Below are 16,573 nucleotides of genomic sequence, written 5' to 3' on the forward strand. Positions count from 1 at the left end.
ATGGCAGCCAATTTGCACCAAGGCCATATTTGCCATAAACCGCATCGAGAAATAATCAGATAATCTGGTAATGTTGGTTGAAGAATAAATGTTGACCAGCACACTTCCCCTGCTCTTTTTCAAAATAGTGCTCTGGGATCTTTTACCTGAGAAGGCAGGCAGGGTCTAGTTTAAAATCCCATATGAAAGACAGCACCTCCAACAGTGCTGTACTCCCTCGCTATTGCACCAATGTGTCAGCATAAATTATATGCACAAGTCACTGGAGTATGGCTTGATCCCACAACCTTCTGACACAGAGGCAAGAGTGCTACCATTGAGAGGTCACTTATGAAGGATACTACCCAACAAGCAAGTGCTCCCATTAATTTCCATGAAGATGTCACTGCCATGATGGATTCATATCCATGAAACAGTCTCTCCCATGAATGATCTGTTTCTACGATGGATCATTATGAAACTGCTGACCACAATTAAGTAACAAATTTGGATGTTCATCTGTATCTCACCATAACTATGTATATAACAGATTAATGTATACCCTATAAATACTTCTTGAACAGTAGGTATCCAGATCTTTTCTTAAGATTTATATCAACATACATATTTTACAGATAACATATATAGTAATGATGACCTAGATTTACCCAGATTGCCGTATGATATATTTAAATGTTTTAATATCCTAAATTATTAGAGGAAGTCAACAACTTTAAATACTTGAGATCATGGATTAGAACAACAGAAAAGAATATCAACATGAGAGCTTAGAAGGTTGAGGAGTGAGCTAATTGAGGATGAGAATTTTAAAATCGAATTGTTAGTGGACTGGGAGACAATGTAGTTCAGCGAGCATAGGGGTGATGGGAGAACAGGGCTTGGAGCGAGTTAGGATATGGGCAGCATACAATACATCTTTTGCCGTAACCGCAAAAAAGGCACAGCATCGTCTGATTAAATTTTGGCCGAGGGACTAGTTACCCAATCTTTTTCCAATAAGCAAAAATCAAAAAATTGCTTCTTCACCACCATTAGAGTTCCTTGAAGTGGCTGCTGTACAGTCAGGTTATAGTGGGTCCTTGCATGCAAATATTTTGGAGACCTGGAGTTCTGTTACTAGGAGTTGTACAGTGTCGGCTGTGGCTCAGTTGGTTGCGCTCTCGCCTCTAAGTCAGAAGGTTGTGGGTTCATAGTCCCACTCCAGAGATTTGAGCACATAATCCAGGCTGACATACCAGTGCAGTATTGAGGGAGTGCTGCACTGTCAGAGGTGCTGTCTTTCGGATGAGATGTTAAACTGAGGCCCCGTCTGCCCTCTCAGGTGGATGTAAAAGATCCCCTGGCATTATTCGAAGAAGAGCAGGGGAGTTCTCCCCAGTGTCCTGGCCAATATTTATCCCTCAACCAACATCACTAAAAAAACAAATTATCTGATCATTATCACATTGCTGTTTGTGGGACCTTGCTGTGCACAAATTGACTGCCGCGTTTCCTACATTACAACACTTCAAAAGTACTTCAATGGCTGTAAAGTGCTTTGGAACATCCTGAGGTCATGAAAGGCGCTATATAAATGCAAGTCTTTCTTTTGAACTTAACGTGTGAGATTTGATGATGATGCACTGGGAATTATTGATAATGGGCCTAATTCTGTTATGTATTGCAATCATTGTCCATTTATTTCTGTTCAAAATTCTTATTCTGATGTATTTTTGTAAACTTAATACAATGAAGTAATCTAGTGTGTTTCTGAAGGTTTTTTAAAAGGGATATCTGCAAAAGCACAGAGCTTTAAAACAATGATTGAGAAAGATTTAAGTAAGACAAAGACCAAAGTAATAGATTGTAAAAAGCTAATTTTATGGGGATGAGAATGGAACTAAGGAAGGTAAACTGGGAAAAAAATGTTGACAGACAAAGAGATAGAACAGCAATGGGAAATATTTAAAACGGTGATCAATAGAGTTCAGGAGAAATACATTCTTCTAAAAAACAAGAACAAATTAGCCAATAATGAATAAACAGATAAGGGTAAAATTGAAACTAAAGAAAAAGGCATACTCTCGGTACATAGACAATGAAGGAGAGGATGACAAAGGGGAATACAAAAAGGTTAGGGAAGAAGTCAAAAAAACAATTAGGAAAGCAAAGAGGAACTATAAAATTAAATTATCAAGGAATATAAAAAGAAATAAAGAATTCTACAGACACAAAAATAACAAAAGAAAAATCAGGATAAGGATAGGGCCACTAAGGGATGCACAAGATAAACTCACAGGTGATGACAGTGAAATGGCAGAAATATTGAATAGTTACTGTGCCTCAGTATTTACCAGGGAGACTAACAGGGTGGTTTAGATGAAGAGATCAAAAAAGTTATAAAGACATTTAAGATAGAAAGGGGGGAGATAATTGATAAACCAATCAAACTTAGAGAGGATAAAACCCCTGGTCTGGACAGATTGCATCCCCGCATTATAAAAGAAGTTAGGGAAGAGATAGCAGAGGCACTATTACATATATGTAAAAATTCATTAGAAAATGGAATAGTGCCAGAGAACTGGCGGACAGCTAATGTTATTCCTATATTTAAAAAGTGAGATAAAACAAGTCCAGGGAACTATAAACCAGTTAGCTTAACATCGGTGGTAGGAAAGATAATGGAATCTTTACTCAAAGACGTAATAGAAAAACATCTAGAAAATGAAAATATAATAGAGTAGTCAGCAGGGATTTCAAAAGGGAAGGTCATGCTTGACCAACCTTATTGAATTCTTTGAAGTAACAACAGAAAGGGTGGATAAGAGTAATGTAGTAGATGTAATATATTTGGATTTTCAAAAGGCCTTCGATGAGGTACCGCATTGTAGACTCATGACTAAGATCAGAGCATGTGGAATCAGGGGACAGGTAGCAGAATGGATAGTAAGCTACTCAGACAGGCAAAAGGTGGGAAGTGGTGCTCCACAAGAATCGGTGCTGGGAACACTGCTGTTCACCATTTACATAAACGATATGGACTCGGGAATCAGAAGTACAATTTCAAAATTTGCAGACGACACCAAATTGGGGAGTGTAGTTAATACAAAGGAAGAATGCGTTAAAATGCAAGAAAACATTAATAAACTTGCAGAATGGGCATGTAATTGGCAAATTAATTTCCACATAGATAAGTGTGCGGTTGTGCATTTTTGATAGGGGGAATAAGGAGGCCACATGCTGCTTGGATAATAAGAGTCTAAATGGGTAGAGGAGCAAAGGGATTTCGGGATACAGATACACAAATCACTAAAAGTAGCGAAGCAGATTCATAAGGCCATAAAAAAGGCAAACCAAGCACTGGGGTTCATTTCTAGTGGGATAGAATTGAAAAGCAGAGAAGTTATGTTAAACTTGTATAGAACCTTAGTTAGACCACACTTGGAATACTGCGCACAGTTCTGGTCTCCATATTATAAAAAGGATATAGAGGCATTGGAGAAGGCGCAAAAAAGATTCACAAGGATGATACCAGAACTGAGAGGATGTACCTATCAGGAAAGGCTAGACAGGCTGGGGCTCCTTTCTCTAGAAAAGAGAAGGCTCAGGGATGATCTGATAGAGGTCTTTAAGATAATGAAAAGGTTTTGATAGGGCAGACGTAGAGAAAATGTTTCCACTTGTGGAGGAGTCCAAAACTAGAGGTCATAAATAAATCTAATAAGGAATTCAGGAGAAATTTCTTTAGAGTAATGTAGTGGATGTAATATATCTGGATTCTCAAAAGGCCTTCGATAAGGTACCGCATTGTAGACTTATGACTAAGGTCAGAGCATGTGGAATCAGGGGACAGGTAGCAGAATGGATAGTAAGCTACTCAGACAGGCAAAAGGTGGGAAGTGGTGCTCCACAAGAATCGGTGCTGGGACCACTGCTGTTCACCATTTACATAAACGATATGGACTACCACAAGGAGTAGTTGAGGCAAATAGCATAGATGCATTTAAAGGGAAGCTAGATAAGCACATGAGGGAGAAGGGTATCCTGATAGGGTTAGATGAAGTAGGGAGGGAGGAAGCACGTGTGGAACATAAACGCTGGCATAGACCATTTGAGTCGACTGGCCTGTGTCTGTGTAGTAGACTCAATATAACTCGATATATAATGGGATGTTTGCACCTTAATTTAGTTGTTTCTCCCCTTCTTTAAAATAGGAAATGTCAAACTTTATTTTGAGTTCTAGGTTACAGCGTGAACCTGATGATGTGATGTGCCAATTAGTTTGGTTGGGTAAAAGTAGTTTTGTGAAAATGTATCCCAGCAGTGGTATCAAGACTGCACAAGAGACCGCGGCAATGGTATAAAGATTTAGGAAGTGAATTTCCTTAGGGCTTCTCCCACGCTGCCACCGTACCTTTAGTAGATGTTCGGCAGAAACCCCATTTATGCGCATAAATGGGGTTTCCGCTGAAGTTATGGCAGCAGACCGGGAGAAGCCCTGAGGAAATTCATCCCCCAAATGTATTTTTAAAGAATACAGTTAATTTTCTGAATACTTTCTGACGGCGGGGAATCTCGCTCACTAGCAGCACTATCAGAAAATCACAGGTATCACGCCCACAATTTTCCAATATACGCTGACACCACATACTCGAAAATTACCCCCAATATATAAGAACATAAGAAATAAGAGCAGGAATAGGTTATACGGCCCCTCGAGCCTGCTCCATTCAAAAAGATCATGGGTGATCTTCAACCTCAACTCCACTTTCCCGCCCTATCCCCATATCCCTTGATTCCCTTAGTGTCCAAATATCCATTGATCGCAGGCTTGAATATATATATCCATACAGACTTTGTCCTGCTTTTTCCACTAATCTTCTCCCCTCTTCTTCTTCCCATGAAGACACTGATTCCTTGCTGGGATGCAGTTCCAGTGGTGCTATTCACCCTCGAGTACCTTACACAAAGGGCCATACTTCATTTATGAGCCTAGACAGTGACTGTCAGCAGGCTATTTTACTATAGGCGGCACCTTAGCCTAGCCTGACTTTTGTCTCCATATGACATCCACACACACATCCTAGGTCCTTCCTGGTCTATATGGCTCAGTTATTCACTGCCTTAACCAACTGAATCAATGAGAGAATTTATTGTTGTTTTTAATTTAAAAATCATTGCACATTAGTCCAATATGATCTAATAGAGAGAAATGGTCAAAATAATCTATAATGTTCTCTTATTGAAATTTTCTCCCTTATTCCTTATGTTTGGAAAAATACCAGCAGCAGTGACCCAAATCCTCACCAGGGCAGCTATGCTGTGAGCAGCATGCAAGAACACATGCATCGGTAAGGTCATTACATCCGGCCCCTCATTTGACACACTTTGTTATGCCTCCAACAGCTCAACGTTTACTGCATTGAGTGTAAAGCAGTGAGAAATGTTGATCATGGAGGGAGAGCAGTCTGGGAATAGCACAGTAGATCTCTAAAGTCAGTGTATGGCTTATTGGACAACGAGTTAAATTAATCCCATGGGCAATTGCCAATGAATTATCAATCTAGTGTGCAAGTGTGGATTTTGATATGAAAAACAGAAGATTGAAAGCTAATTGTAAACAAATAGAATACATAAAAACATACCATCGTTTAACAAATCTTTGACCTAGATTTTGTTTGCAGCAAACTTTGGTCACTTAGTTTTTTGATTTCTTACATGCACCAGATGTCAGGAAATTCCAGAATTAGCTAATATCATAGAATCATAGAATGGTTTCAGCACAGATGGAGGCCATTCGGCCCATCGAGTCCGTGTCGAATATTCCTGAGTTTTGCTGACAAATTTTTAGCAACATCAAATTAGTCAACAAAATGTTGATCACGTGTAAATGAGCAGATTAACTGTTTTTTACTTTGATGATTAGAACCAAACTAGCATTATTATACAATCAGTACTGATGCTAACGGTAGTTCTTTCTAGATTCCTGGTATTGTCACATATTTTCAGGTATTACTTATTTTCTCTTTCATTTGTGACTAAAGAAACTCTCATGTTTCCAAATTATTTTGTTAATGTATTATTTTTAATTGTTTGATAAATCTTGCGAGGGATGTTAGTGTTTGAGCATGCACTAATTCCGCCATTTCAGTATCAGGATCAATCATTCCAAAGTCAAGTATGACATGGCAAGATGCAGAGTAAAGTTCCACCCACTACCCCATTAAGATACTGGATAAAGGAATTGTATTGGTCACATTTCTAGATCTTTTGACCATTTTTCCACGGAAACGATTTGGAAAAAAAAGTTACTTTTGAAGTGTTGGGTTGTAAAACAAAGTGGATTTGCACAGGTCAAAAAGGAAGGCCACAGGCATTTGGAGAATTGATGCCAAACATTGATACTATTACCCAGGATTGCAAACAATTTTACAACACCAAGTTATAGTCCAGCAATTTTATTTTAAATTCACAAGCTTTCGGAGGCTTCCTCCTTCGTCAGGTGAACGATGTGAAAATGAAATCCTCGAAATGAAATCGCATTTATAATTCACAGAACAATGCTTGGTGATTACAGACAGTTTTTTCAACTGCCCGTTGCCAAGGCAATCAGTGTGCAGACAGACAGGTGTTACCTGCCAGGTCTCAGAATATACAAATCACCAAAAAAAACAACAAACAAAAAAAACAGAGATAGAGAGGTAGAAACATAGAAAAGACAGCAACTGACCCGTTATATTAAAAACAGATAACATTTGTTCGCTGGTGGGGTAACGTGTAGCGTGACATGAACCCAAGATCCCGGTTGAGGCCGTCCTCATGGGTGCGGAACTTGGCTATCAATTTCTGCTCGACGATTTTGCGTTGTCGTGTGTCTCGAAGGCCGCCTTGGAGTACGCTTACCCGAAGGTCGGTGGATGAATGTCCATGACTGCTGAAGTGTTCCCCGATTGGGAGGGAACCCTCCTGTTTGGCGATTGTTGCGCGGTGTCCGTTCATCCGTTGTCGCAGCGTCTGCATGGTCTCGCCAATGTACCATGCTCCAGGGCATCCTTTCCTGCAACATATGAGGTAGAAAACGTTGGCCGAGTCACAGGAGTATGAACCATGTACCTGGTGGGTGGTGTCCTCTCGTGTGATGGTGGTATCTGTGTCGATGATCTGGCATGTCTTGCAGAGGTTACCGTGGCAGGGTTGTGTGGTGTCGTGGACGCTGTTCTCTTGAAAGCTAGGTAATTTGCTGCGAACAATGGTCTGTTTGAGGTTGGGTGGCTGTTTAAAGGCGAGTAGTGGAGGTGTGGGGATGGCCATAGCGAGGTGTTTGTCCTCATTGATGACATGTTGAAGGCTGCGGAGAACATGGCGTAGTTTCTCCGCTCCGGGGAAGTACTGGACGACAAAGGGTACTCTGTTGGTTGCGTCCCGTGTTAGTCTCCTGAGGAGGTCTATGCGATTTTTTGCTGTGGCCCGTCGGAACTGTCGATCGATGAGTCGAGCGTCATATCCCGTTCTTACTAGGGCGTCTTTCAGCGTCTGTAGGTGTCCATCGCGTTCCTCCTCGTCTGAGCAGACCCTGTGTATTCGCAGGGCCTGTCCATAGGGGATGGCCTCTTTGACGTGGTTAGGGTGGAAGCTGGAAAAGTGGAGCATCGTGAGGTTGTCCGTGGGCTTGCGGTAGAGTAAGGTGCTGAGGTGCCCGTCTTTGATGGAGATTCGTGTGTCCAAGAAAGAAACTGATTCTGAGGAGTAGTCCATGGTGAGCTTGATGGTGGGATGGAACTTGTTGATGTTATCGTGTAGTCTCTTTAGTGATTCCTTGCCGTGGGTCCATAGAAAGAAAATGTCATCGATGTATCTGGTGTATAGTGTTGGTTGGAGGTCTTGTGCAGTGAAGAAGTCCTGCTCAAACTTGTGCATGAAAATGTTGGCGTATTGGGGTGCGAATTTGGTCCCCATGGCTGTTCCGTGTGTTTGGGTAAAGAACTGGTTATCGAAGGTGAAGACATTGTGATCCAGGATGAAGCGGATGAGTTGTAGGATGGCGTCCGGAGATTGGCTGTTGTTGGTGTTGAGTATTGATGCTGTCGCAGCGATGCCATCATCATGGGGGATACTGGTGTATAGTGCCGAGACGTCCATCGTGGTGAGAAGTGTTCCTGGTTCAACTGGTCCATGGGTACTGAGTTTTTGTAGGAAGTCTGTAGTGTCGCGACAGAAGCTGGGGGTTCTGCAGAGGCCTGCAGCTGATCTGCATGGGCATTCCAGCCACTGCTAAATTAGTTGGGGCCAAGCTTCGAGTAGCATTTCTGGGTCTTGAACAGCCTAAACAATGTTCCTTAAGGGAACCACTAGAGTCTGCTAAAAAAAAAGGCCCCAAATATTACAGGAGTGTAGATTCATGTGGAGTCTGAGGAGCAGGAGTTCTCCCCAGAACAACTGCGAGCTGCTGCTGGCCCTCCCTTGCCCCCCCTCCCGATCGCCTCCCCCCTGGACTTACCTGTGGGCCTCGGCAAAATTGGTAAGGCCCTGACAGGTAAGCTGATTGGTGCCCGTAGCTCACCTGAATTATTATAAGACTCGAGGACAAATTAAGGATGGTCTTTGGGCCTCTCCGTTTCAGCACGCTGTCACTGTGCGCTGCCAGAATTGTGCTCAGTTTCGGGCGCAAAATCGTCGAGCAGAAATTGATAGCCAAGTTCCGCACCCATGAGGACGGCCTCAACCGGGATCTTGGGTTCATGTCACGCTACACGTTACCCCACCAGCGAACAAATGTTATCTGTTTTTAATATAACGGGTCAGTTGCTGTCTTTTCTATGTTTCTACCTCTCTATCTCTGTTTTTTTTGTTTGTTGTTTTTTTTGGTGATTTGTATATTCTGAGACCTGGCAGGTAACACCTGTCTGTCTGCACACTGATTGCCTTGGCAACGGGCAGTTGAAAAAACTGTCTGTAATCACCAAGCATTGTTCTGTGAATTATAAATGCGATTTCATTTCGAGGATTTCATTTTCACATCGTTCACCTGACGAAGGAGGAAGCCTCCGAAAGCTTGTGAATTTAAAATAAAATTGCTGGACTATAACTTGGTGTTGTAAAATTGTTTGCAATTGTCAACCCCAGTCCATCACCGGCATCTCCACATCATTACCCAGGATGATCAGGAACAATAGGGGAGTTGTTATCTCATCCCAGGGGCTCCCGACAAACATTGACACCATAGGAGAATGGAATGTCCTTTCCTATTGACTATCACATTAAACTATTTCCAAACAATAGCAGGTATTAGCAGCTTTTCTGGCTACCCCTTCGACAGAAAGGGAAGGGGGTTCAGAAACTAAGTCCTAGCTTCCTATGGGCACAGGAAGAAGATGAACAAAGGATGCAAGGGCAGTCAGGTTTGGTCAAAGGAAAGGCTGTGAGAGCCTTTACTGAGGTGAAGGTTAAAAGTGCTGGAGGATTTTTACAAGACATTGGCTCCTAAATTCATTAGCGCCCGAAACTGAGCACAATTCTGGCAGCGCACAGTGACAGCGTGCTGAAACGGAGAGGCCCAAAGACCATCCTTAATTTGTCCTCGAGTCTTATCATAATAATTCAGGTGAGCTACGGGCACCAATCAGCTCACCTGTCAGGGCCTTACCAATTTTGCCGAGGCCCACAGGTAAGTCCAGGGGGGAGGCGATCGGGAGGGGGGGCAAGGGAGGGCCAGCAGCAGCTCGCAGTTGTTCTGGGGAGAACTCCTGCTCCTCAGACTCCACATGAATCTACACTCCTGTAATATTTGGGGCCTTTTTTTTTAGCAGACTCTCGTGGTTCCCTTAAGGAACATTGTTTAGGCTGTTCAAGACCCAGAAATGCTACTCGAAGCTTGGCCCCAACTAATTTAGCAGTGGCTGGAATGCCCATGCAGATCAGCTGCAGGCCTCTGCCCAACTAAATTGGTTATAACTGCACCCATTTTAAGTCTCTAAAACAGGCGCAACAATGTTGAATTTAGGCCCCATCGTTTAAATCAAATAAGACGATCCATTGATGTAGGTGTCAACTTTATTTTGCATCATTACGTGAAGGTAAGGTATACTGATTGAACTAAGTGAATCTGATCATAATTAATGTTCTCTATATTCACTCACCATGAAATAAAACAGCTTAACAATTCATATTAACACTTGCCTCACCAAGTGTTTGCTAGGTCCACCTTCAGACAGATTGAAAAAGTGTATGTGAAATATATGAATATTCAGTTCAGGTCACAAGGGGGCATTATTGTTACACTCCAGGTTACATTATCATACAAATAGATAATAGGATAGTGTGAGTCATCCCCCCACTTAAAGCAAAACTCTCAATCCACTTCTGGGAGTCTCATCTCCACTGTGAGAACATCCTCCATTGGGCAGTGTGGCACTATCACAATGCTATGTGGGAGAGACTAAGGACAGATCTAGCAGCCCAAAACTGGGCATCCATGAGGCATTGTGAATTCGCATGAAAATTCCCATCCTCAACCATGGTGGAGCCCGGCACGTGAGTGCAAGAGACAAGGCTGAAGTATTTACTGCAGTCTCTTACGTGTTTTGAGCTTAAAGACTTCCATTATTCCATTTCCCTGGTGCTGTGGGTGTTACAAAAATGTCCCTCCTCTGAAAACTGTTGCACCATTTCATTACTGACACTTCCACCCCTGTCTTTAAGGTGCTGTTGCAGACCCACAATTATCAGCTGCCCCACCAGATTCCCTGCTCTGCCAACCAGCATTTTTGCCTAATAGCAATGCGGTCAGCACTGGCAGATTACCTAATCAATGCAAACAAAGCCCCACCACAAAAATCAATTTGGCATTCTGCCAACATCATCAGGCAGGCAGAGCAGATGCCCAGCCCATCGCCCACCTGATCTATGCTGTATATGAAACTCACCTCCCTAGTGTGGCACTATCACAATGCTATGTGGGAGAGACTAAGGACAGATCTAGCCGCCCAAAACTGGGCATCCACGAGGCATTGTGAACTCGCATGAAAATTCCCATCCTCAACCATGGTGGAGCCTGGCACGTGAGTGCAAGAGACAAGGCTGAAGTGTTTACTGCAGTCTCTTACGTGTTTTGAGCTTAAAGACTTCCATTATTCCATTTCCTTGGTGCTGTGGGTGTTACAAAAATGTCCCTCCTCTGAAAACTATTCACAATGCCTCATGGATGCCCAGTTTTGGGCTGCTAGATCTGTCCTTAGTCTCTCCCAAATAGCATTGTGATAGTGCCACACTAGGGAGGTGAGTTTCATATACAGCATAGATCAGGTGGGCGATGGGCTGGGCATCTGCTCTGCCTGCCTGATGATGTTGGCAGAATGCCAAATTGAGGTAGTTGCTAAGTGTCCAGGATTGCTGGGAACTGAGGCAGTTCATTTAAATGGCACAGAAAGTAACTTTAGGCTATTTCTTGACTGATTTCATCATTTTTTTTTCCTACAATACTTACATTCTTATCAAACTTTATGCCAGTTGTTTTACATTAATTATTTTTTTGCCCCAGCGCTATTACTAGCACTTATGGGTCCCCCAATGGGAATCCTCCAAGCTGAATATAAACTAACTATACAAACTCAAGTTCCTGTTGTTGACATGTTTGGAAGAAGAGGAGGGCTTGTGGAAGGATACCAGGCAGGTCAGGCTGCATGAAAGATGCTCTCCCACTGCAGAGTATCTGATTGGATACAACAATGCAGTGGTTATGTTCCTGGACTAGTAATCCAGAAGCCTAGACAAATAATCTAGAGAACATGAGTTCAAATCCGACCATGGCAGTTTGAGGTAGTTGCTGAGAGGCTGTTTCCCCTGTTTGGAGAGTCTAGAACTAGGGGGCATAGTCTCAAAATAAGAGGTCGGCCATTTAGGACCGAGATGAGGAAAGTTTTCTTCACTCAGAGGATTCTGAATCTTTGGAATTCTCTAACCCAGAGGGCTGTGGATGCTCAGTTTTTGAGTATATGCAAGACTGAGATTGATAGATTTTTGGACACTAAGGGAATCAAGGGATATGGGGAAAGGGCGGGAAAATGGAGTTGAGGTAGAAGATCAGCCTAGTTTTATTGAATGGCGAACCAGACTCAAGGGACTCTATGGCCTACCCCTGCTCTTATTTCTAATGTTCTTATGAGAATTTGGACTCAGTTTTTAAAAATCTGTAAATAAAAATCTGGTATCAGTAAAATGAATATGAAGTTGTTGGATTTTTGTAAAAATCCAATTAGTTCTCTAATGTCCTTTAGGGAAGGAAACCTGCCGTCCTCAACCATGGCTCCAGCCCACACCAATGTGGTTGGCTCTTAACTGCCCTGTAAAGTGGCCTAGCAAGCCCCTCAGTTATATCAAACAGCTGCCAGCAGTTCAAGAAGAAGGCTCACCACCACCTTTTCAGGGCAACTAGGGGTAACGGCCTTGCCAGCAATATCCACATCCCGAGAATGATTTTTCTTTTAAAAGGCAGAGGTGAATTTACCTCACTTTGGCAGAGATAATACTAGTGGAGGCTCCTCTTTCCAAAAAAGACAGTAACCTAAGATCATACGATATGCAAATGCCTGACTAACCATGTTGGACACCTCAATCTTACTTTCAGTGGCACGAAGGCATGAAAGAAAGCATTCCTATGTGATCAAGAGCTGCCACAATGCCACCAACCCATTTCTATGGGTTCTGGCGCATTTACCTGGTAATGACTCTAGGGAATAGTCTTTTGAGGGTCTAGGTCAGCAGAATGACAGATGCATAGGTGGGACATCAGCTACAAGGATACCTGCAGCTACCATGAGGCATAGAGTGGCAGCTGCAGTCAGCTGAATGTTGGCTGCACCTCCTTGAAGGCATGCTGCAATGCTTGATGATACTGCGGAGTGGCACAGAGGACCACCGTCCTCTCAATGACCACCTGCAGCACCACTTTCACTTCAGCGGCCATCAGACCGGGGTTCAAGTGCTGGGCTATTCTGTTACTTGCCTGCATACTTATGTCTGCACCTAGAGTTCCCTTGCCCTTCACTTTTGCCTGCTACATCTTAGGATCCCACCCTTTCAGCTTTCGCATAAACTGCTAATGGGTTGAGATAATTTTTGAGGTTCTCCAGAGTTTTAATGAATTCTGGTCCCCTGTTGTTTCAATCCCCTTTAATTGCCTACGTCCCTCTAAATTTAAGTTACACCACTTTCCTCTCCCACCACTAATGTGCTTTCTTGACTCAACTAAGTCTGCACTTAGAACTATGAATAATTATGCAAATAGGTTTATATCAGAAAACTGTATGCTAGTAATGCTTTCCCATTCTATCAGGATTTGTGCCAGTTCTTAAATATTTAGAACTGACTAAAACTTTAAGACTAAAATCTTTATATTTCAAAATTAGTTTAACAAACTTTTTGACTGGTGAAAAAAAACACTTGCATTTAAAATGCAACTTTCACAACCTCATGACATCCCAAAGTGCTTCACAGCCAATTAAACACTTTTGAAGTGTAGTCACTGTTGTAATGTAGGAAACGCAGCAGCTAATTTGTGCACAACAAGGTCCCACAAACAGCAATGAAATAAATTACCAGATAATCTATTTTTGGTGCTATTGGTTGAGGGATAAATGTTGTCCAGGACACTGCAAGAACTCCCCTGCTCTGCTTCAAATAATGTCACCTAAGAGGCCACACTCAGTTCAAAAGACAGCAGTTCCAACAGTGCAGCATTCACTACTCACGTTTCTGGAGTGGGCTTGAACCCCCAATCTTCTGATGCAGATGTGAGAGTGCTATCACTGAGCCAAGTCTTACACTTGAAAACAGCCATGCATATAATTTTATCACAATAGCCTGATGTGTAAATAATTCAATGTTGCTTTTCATTATGACTTACACATAGAAACGTAGAAAATAGGAGCAGTAGGCCATTCGGCCCTTCGAGTCTGCTCCGCCATTCAATATGATCATGGCTGATCCTCTATCTCAATACCATATTCCCGCTCTCTCCCCATACCCCTTGATGCCTTCTGTGTCTAGAAATCTATCTATCTCCTTCTTAAATATATTCAGTGACTTGGCCTCCACAGCCTTCTGTGGTAGAGAATTCCACAAGTTCACCACCCTCTGAGTGAAGAAATTTCTCCTCGTCTCAGTTCTAAATGTCCTACCCTGTATCCTGAGACTGTGACCCCTCATTCTGGCCCCCCCGAGCCAGGGGAAAGATCTTCCCTGCATCCAGTCTGTCCAGCCCTGTCAGAATTTTATACATTTCAATGAGATCCCCTCTCATTCTTCTAAACTCAAATGAATACAGGCCTAATCGACCCAATCTCTCCTCATAGGACATTCCTGCCATCCCAGGAATTAGTCTGGTGAACACTGTGAGATTTTAAACAAATGGAATACAAACATTTGTCATATACCAGTTTCATGAAGGTGGCACCCTTTAAATGTGTGATCCCTGCACCAATACCGATTATATAACTGTGTGCATCTGTTTATTGCAAGGTTCTTTGCCTGACAACAATGCACCTTTAAGTAACTTGTTAAATTGTATATATCGAGAGAAAGACCTGTTTATTTTGGAGTGACATATCAAGATAGCATATTACCTTGCTTTCGGCTCGTCTCACTGTAAAACTGTGAGACTTGCCTGGAGAGGCCTGCCTTTATTAGTTTTCAATGGAGGTTCAACACATAAGAGTGGGCGTGTCATGGAAAGTTCTCCAGGCTTTTCAATAGCAACCTCAACAACAGGCACTATGGCTCATTGCGCTCGCCTGTCAGTCACCAGCCCGGGGACGAGCAATCCGTTCGCCGATCTCCTCCTCCTCATCGCTGCTTCACCCTCACTTGCACAAGCAATCGGTGATCGCGAAAGTGCACCCGACACCCCAGATCCTGCAGCTACTTTCAACTGCCTCAGTCTGCGGCAAATCCACCATACTTGGCTCTGAACCTCAGATACTGCACACTCCGTGCTATCACCAACACTATATTCTGCCCTCACCCCCCAGCAATATAATCTTACAAAGTGTTTCATTATTATTATATCACGGGTGATAATCTTCCTACTTCGCCGTGGAAGATACAGTGCATTGACTGTAAAATTGTCCCATTGATTATAAACACCACGATTCCGTTCGCTACTTTATTAAAAATATATTGCAAGTGTCTGTCAACTGCAAGCAATCCAGTTATTTGTCGGCTGCTGTCGGTGCTGGAAGCACAGCACCCAAAATTATCACCTAAATGCCGCATGGATCCGGGCTCCACACTCTCTCAAACTTCCTCTCGCAGTAATTGAACGAGCGGTCGGTCAGCGATCCCTATCAGGGTAACATTACTAAAGGGCTCCATTACAGCAAGTGTGGGGACCGTTCTCCTTACGCAAGGTTACACTTGAAATCGCAGCTTCTATAAAATTTGCCACAAAACCACTGACACGAGCTTTTAGTAAATCCCTTTCAGATGACATTTTCCGTTTTTGCAGCTGTCCTTGTAATGTATTTTATTTCGTGTATGTACAGCACGAGTAAGGTTTTAAACACATATCGTGACCATCAAATCGCCTGTCAACCTCCACTTAAAATGCAAACCGACCAACTTACTTCTATCCAATGTTGAGCTTCGGTGAAAGCTGGCCCTGGACCGGAATCTTGGTGCTGATTTTCTCCCCACTCCATGTCTTTGACGCTGGGGCTGGCCATTTCCAAGCCCGCGGTGCTCAAGCACTCCGACTGAATTAGAATTAGACAGGTCCTGGTTACAAGCTGGTCTCAACTCTCTCTTTCAGGCTGAGTTGGTTTTTTTTATAAAAGGGGGAGGGCTGATAGCCGCGATTCTTGTGTAAGTCCCCCCTTGGCTTGTGCTCTGCTGTGCTGTGCTGATCAGATCTGGTGATGAAACTGGCCGCTCGACGCGGTACAGTGAACCAGTGCTAAAAATAAACAGGGCAAATCGAGCAGGGCTTATCCAATACAAATCCAGGGCCACCACCTCCACCGACACCTAGAGGGATGGCGCTTCCAGGACTTTAGTCTATACAATCAGGAAAATTGGCAAAATGTGCCAATAATATATTTCTGTTATATAGTATGTCATGGGACGAGATCAGAGGGAGGCTCAATGAGATACAGACGAGGACTAATGATTACCTCTGGCTGTCATATGCTGTTGTTTATTTTCATTGCTTGTTTTTGCCTGTGTGTGTAAGTGATGTGAGGTGCCAGCAAAAGCTGGTGCTAAAGCAACACACAAGATCTGAAATATTAAGTGCATGACATTAACTGAGAGAAACCCTGACTTACGTCAATTATCAGTTGCTTACTCTGGTTTACTTCATCAGAATTGTCAGCTTGAAGTTTAATTGATCTTTCACACATGTGTTACCACAAGTAACTAACTGTACCATCCTTTCTGACAACCTGCCTCTCTACCCGTCATATTTCTGAAGACAAACTGGATTGCTGAAATCAAACACGAAACCGGTCAGTCAACCCGCGATTCTGTTGCTCAGTTTTTCTCCAGTGGGTTTTTCGCGTTGATAAGAATTACATAATATTGTCTAAACAGTTATTATTTTCAG

General features: G+C 42.8%; 1 protein-coding gene across 2 annotated transcripts in view; it reads right to left on the bottom strand.

Moving 5' to 3' along the window:
- Nucleotides 1-15,854, bottom strand: part of LOC137324233 (LIM and calponin homology domains-containing protein 1-like) — a 409,488-nt gene extending 393,634 nt beyond the window's left edge. For both annotated transcript variants that reach the window (XM_067988383.1, XM_067988389.1), the window contains exon 1: nucleotides 15,597-15,854. In XM_067988383.1, the coding sequence (XP_067844484.1) occupies nucleotides 15,597-15,695 (99 nt within the window). In that variant the 5' untranslated portion in view covers nucleotides 15,696-15,854. The remainder of the gene's footprint in view (nucleotides 1-15,596) is intronic.
- Between the last annotated feature and the right edge of the window lie 719 nt (nucleotides 15,855-16,573).

Source organism: Heptranchias perlo, chromosome 1 (assembly GCF_035084215.1).
Source record: "Heptranchias perlo isolate sHepPer1 chromosome 1, sHepPer1.hap1, whole genome shotgun sequence".
Classification (NCBI taxonomy): Eukaryota; Metazoa; Chordata; class Chondrichthyes; order Hexanchiformes; family Hexanchidae; genus Heptranchias; species Heptranchias perlo.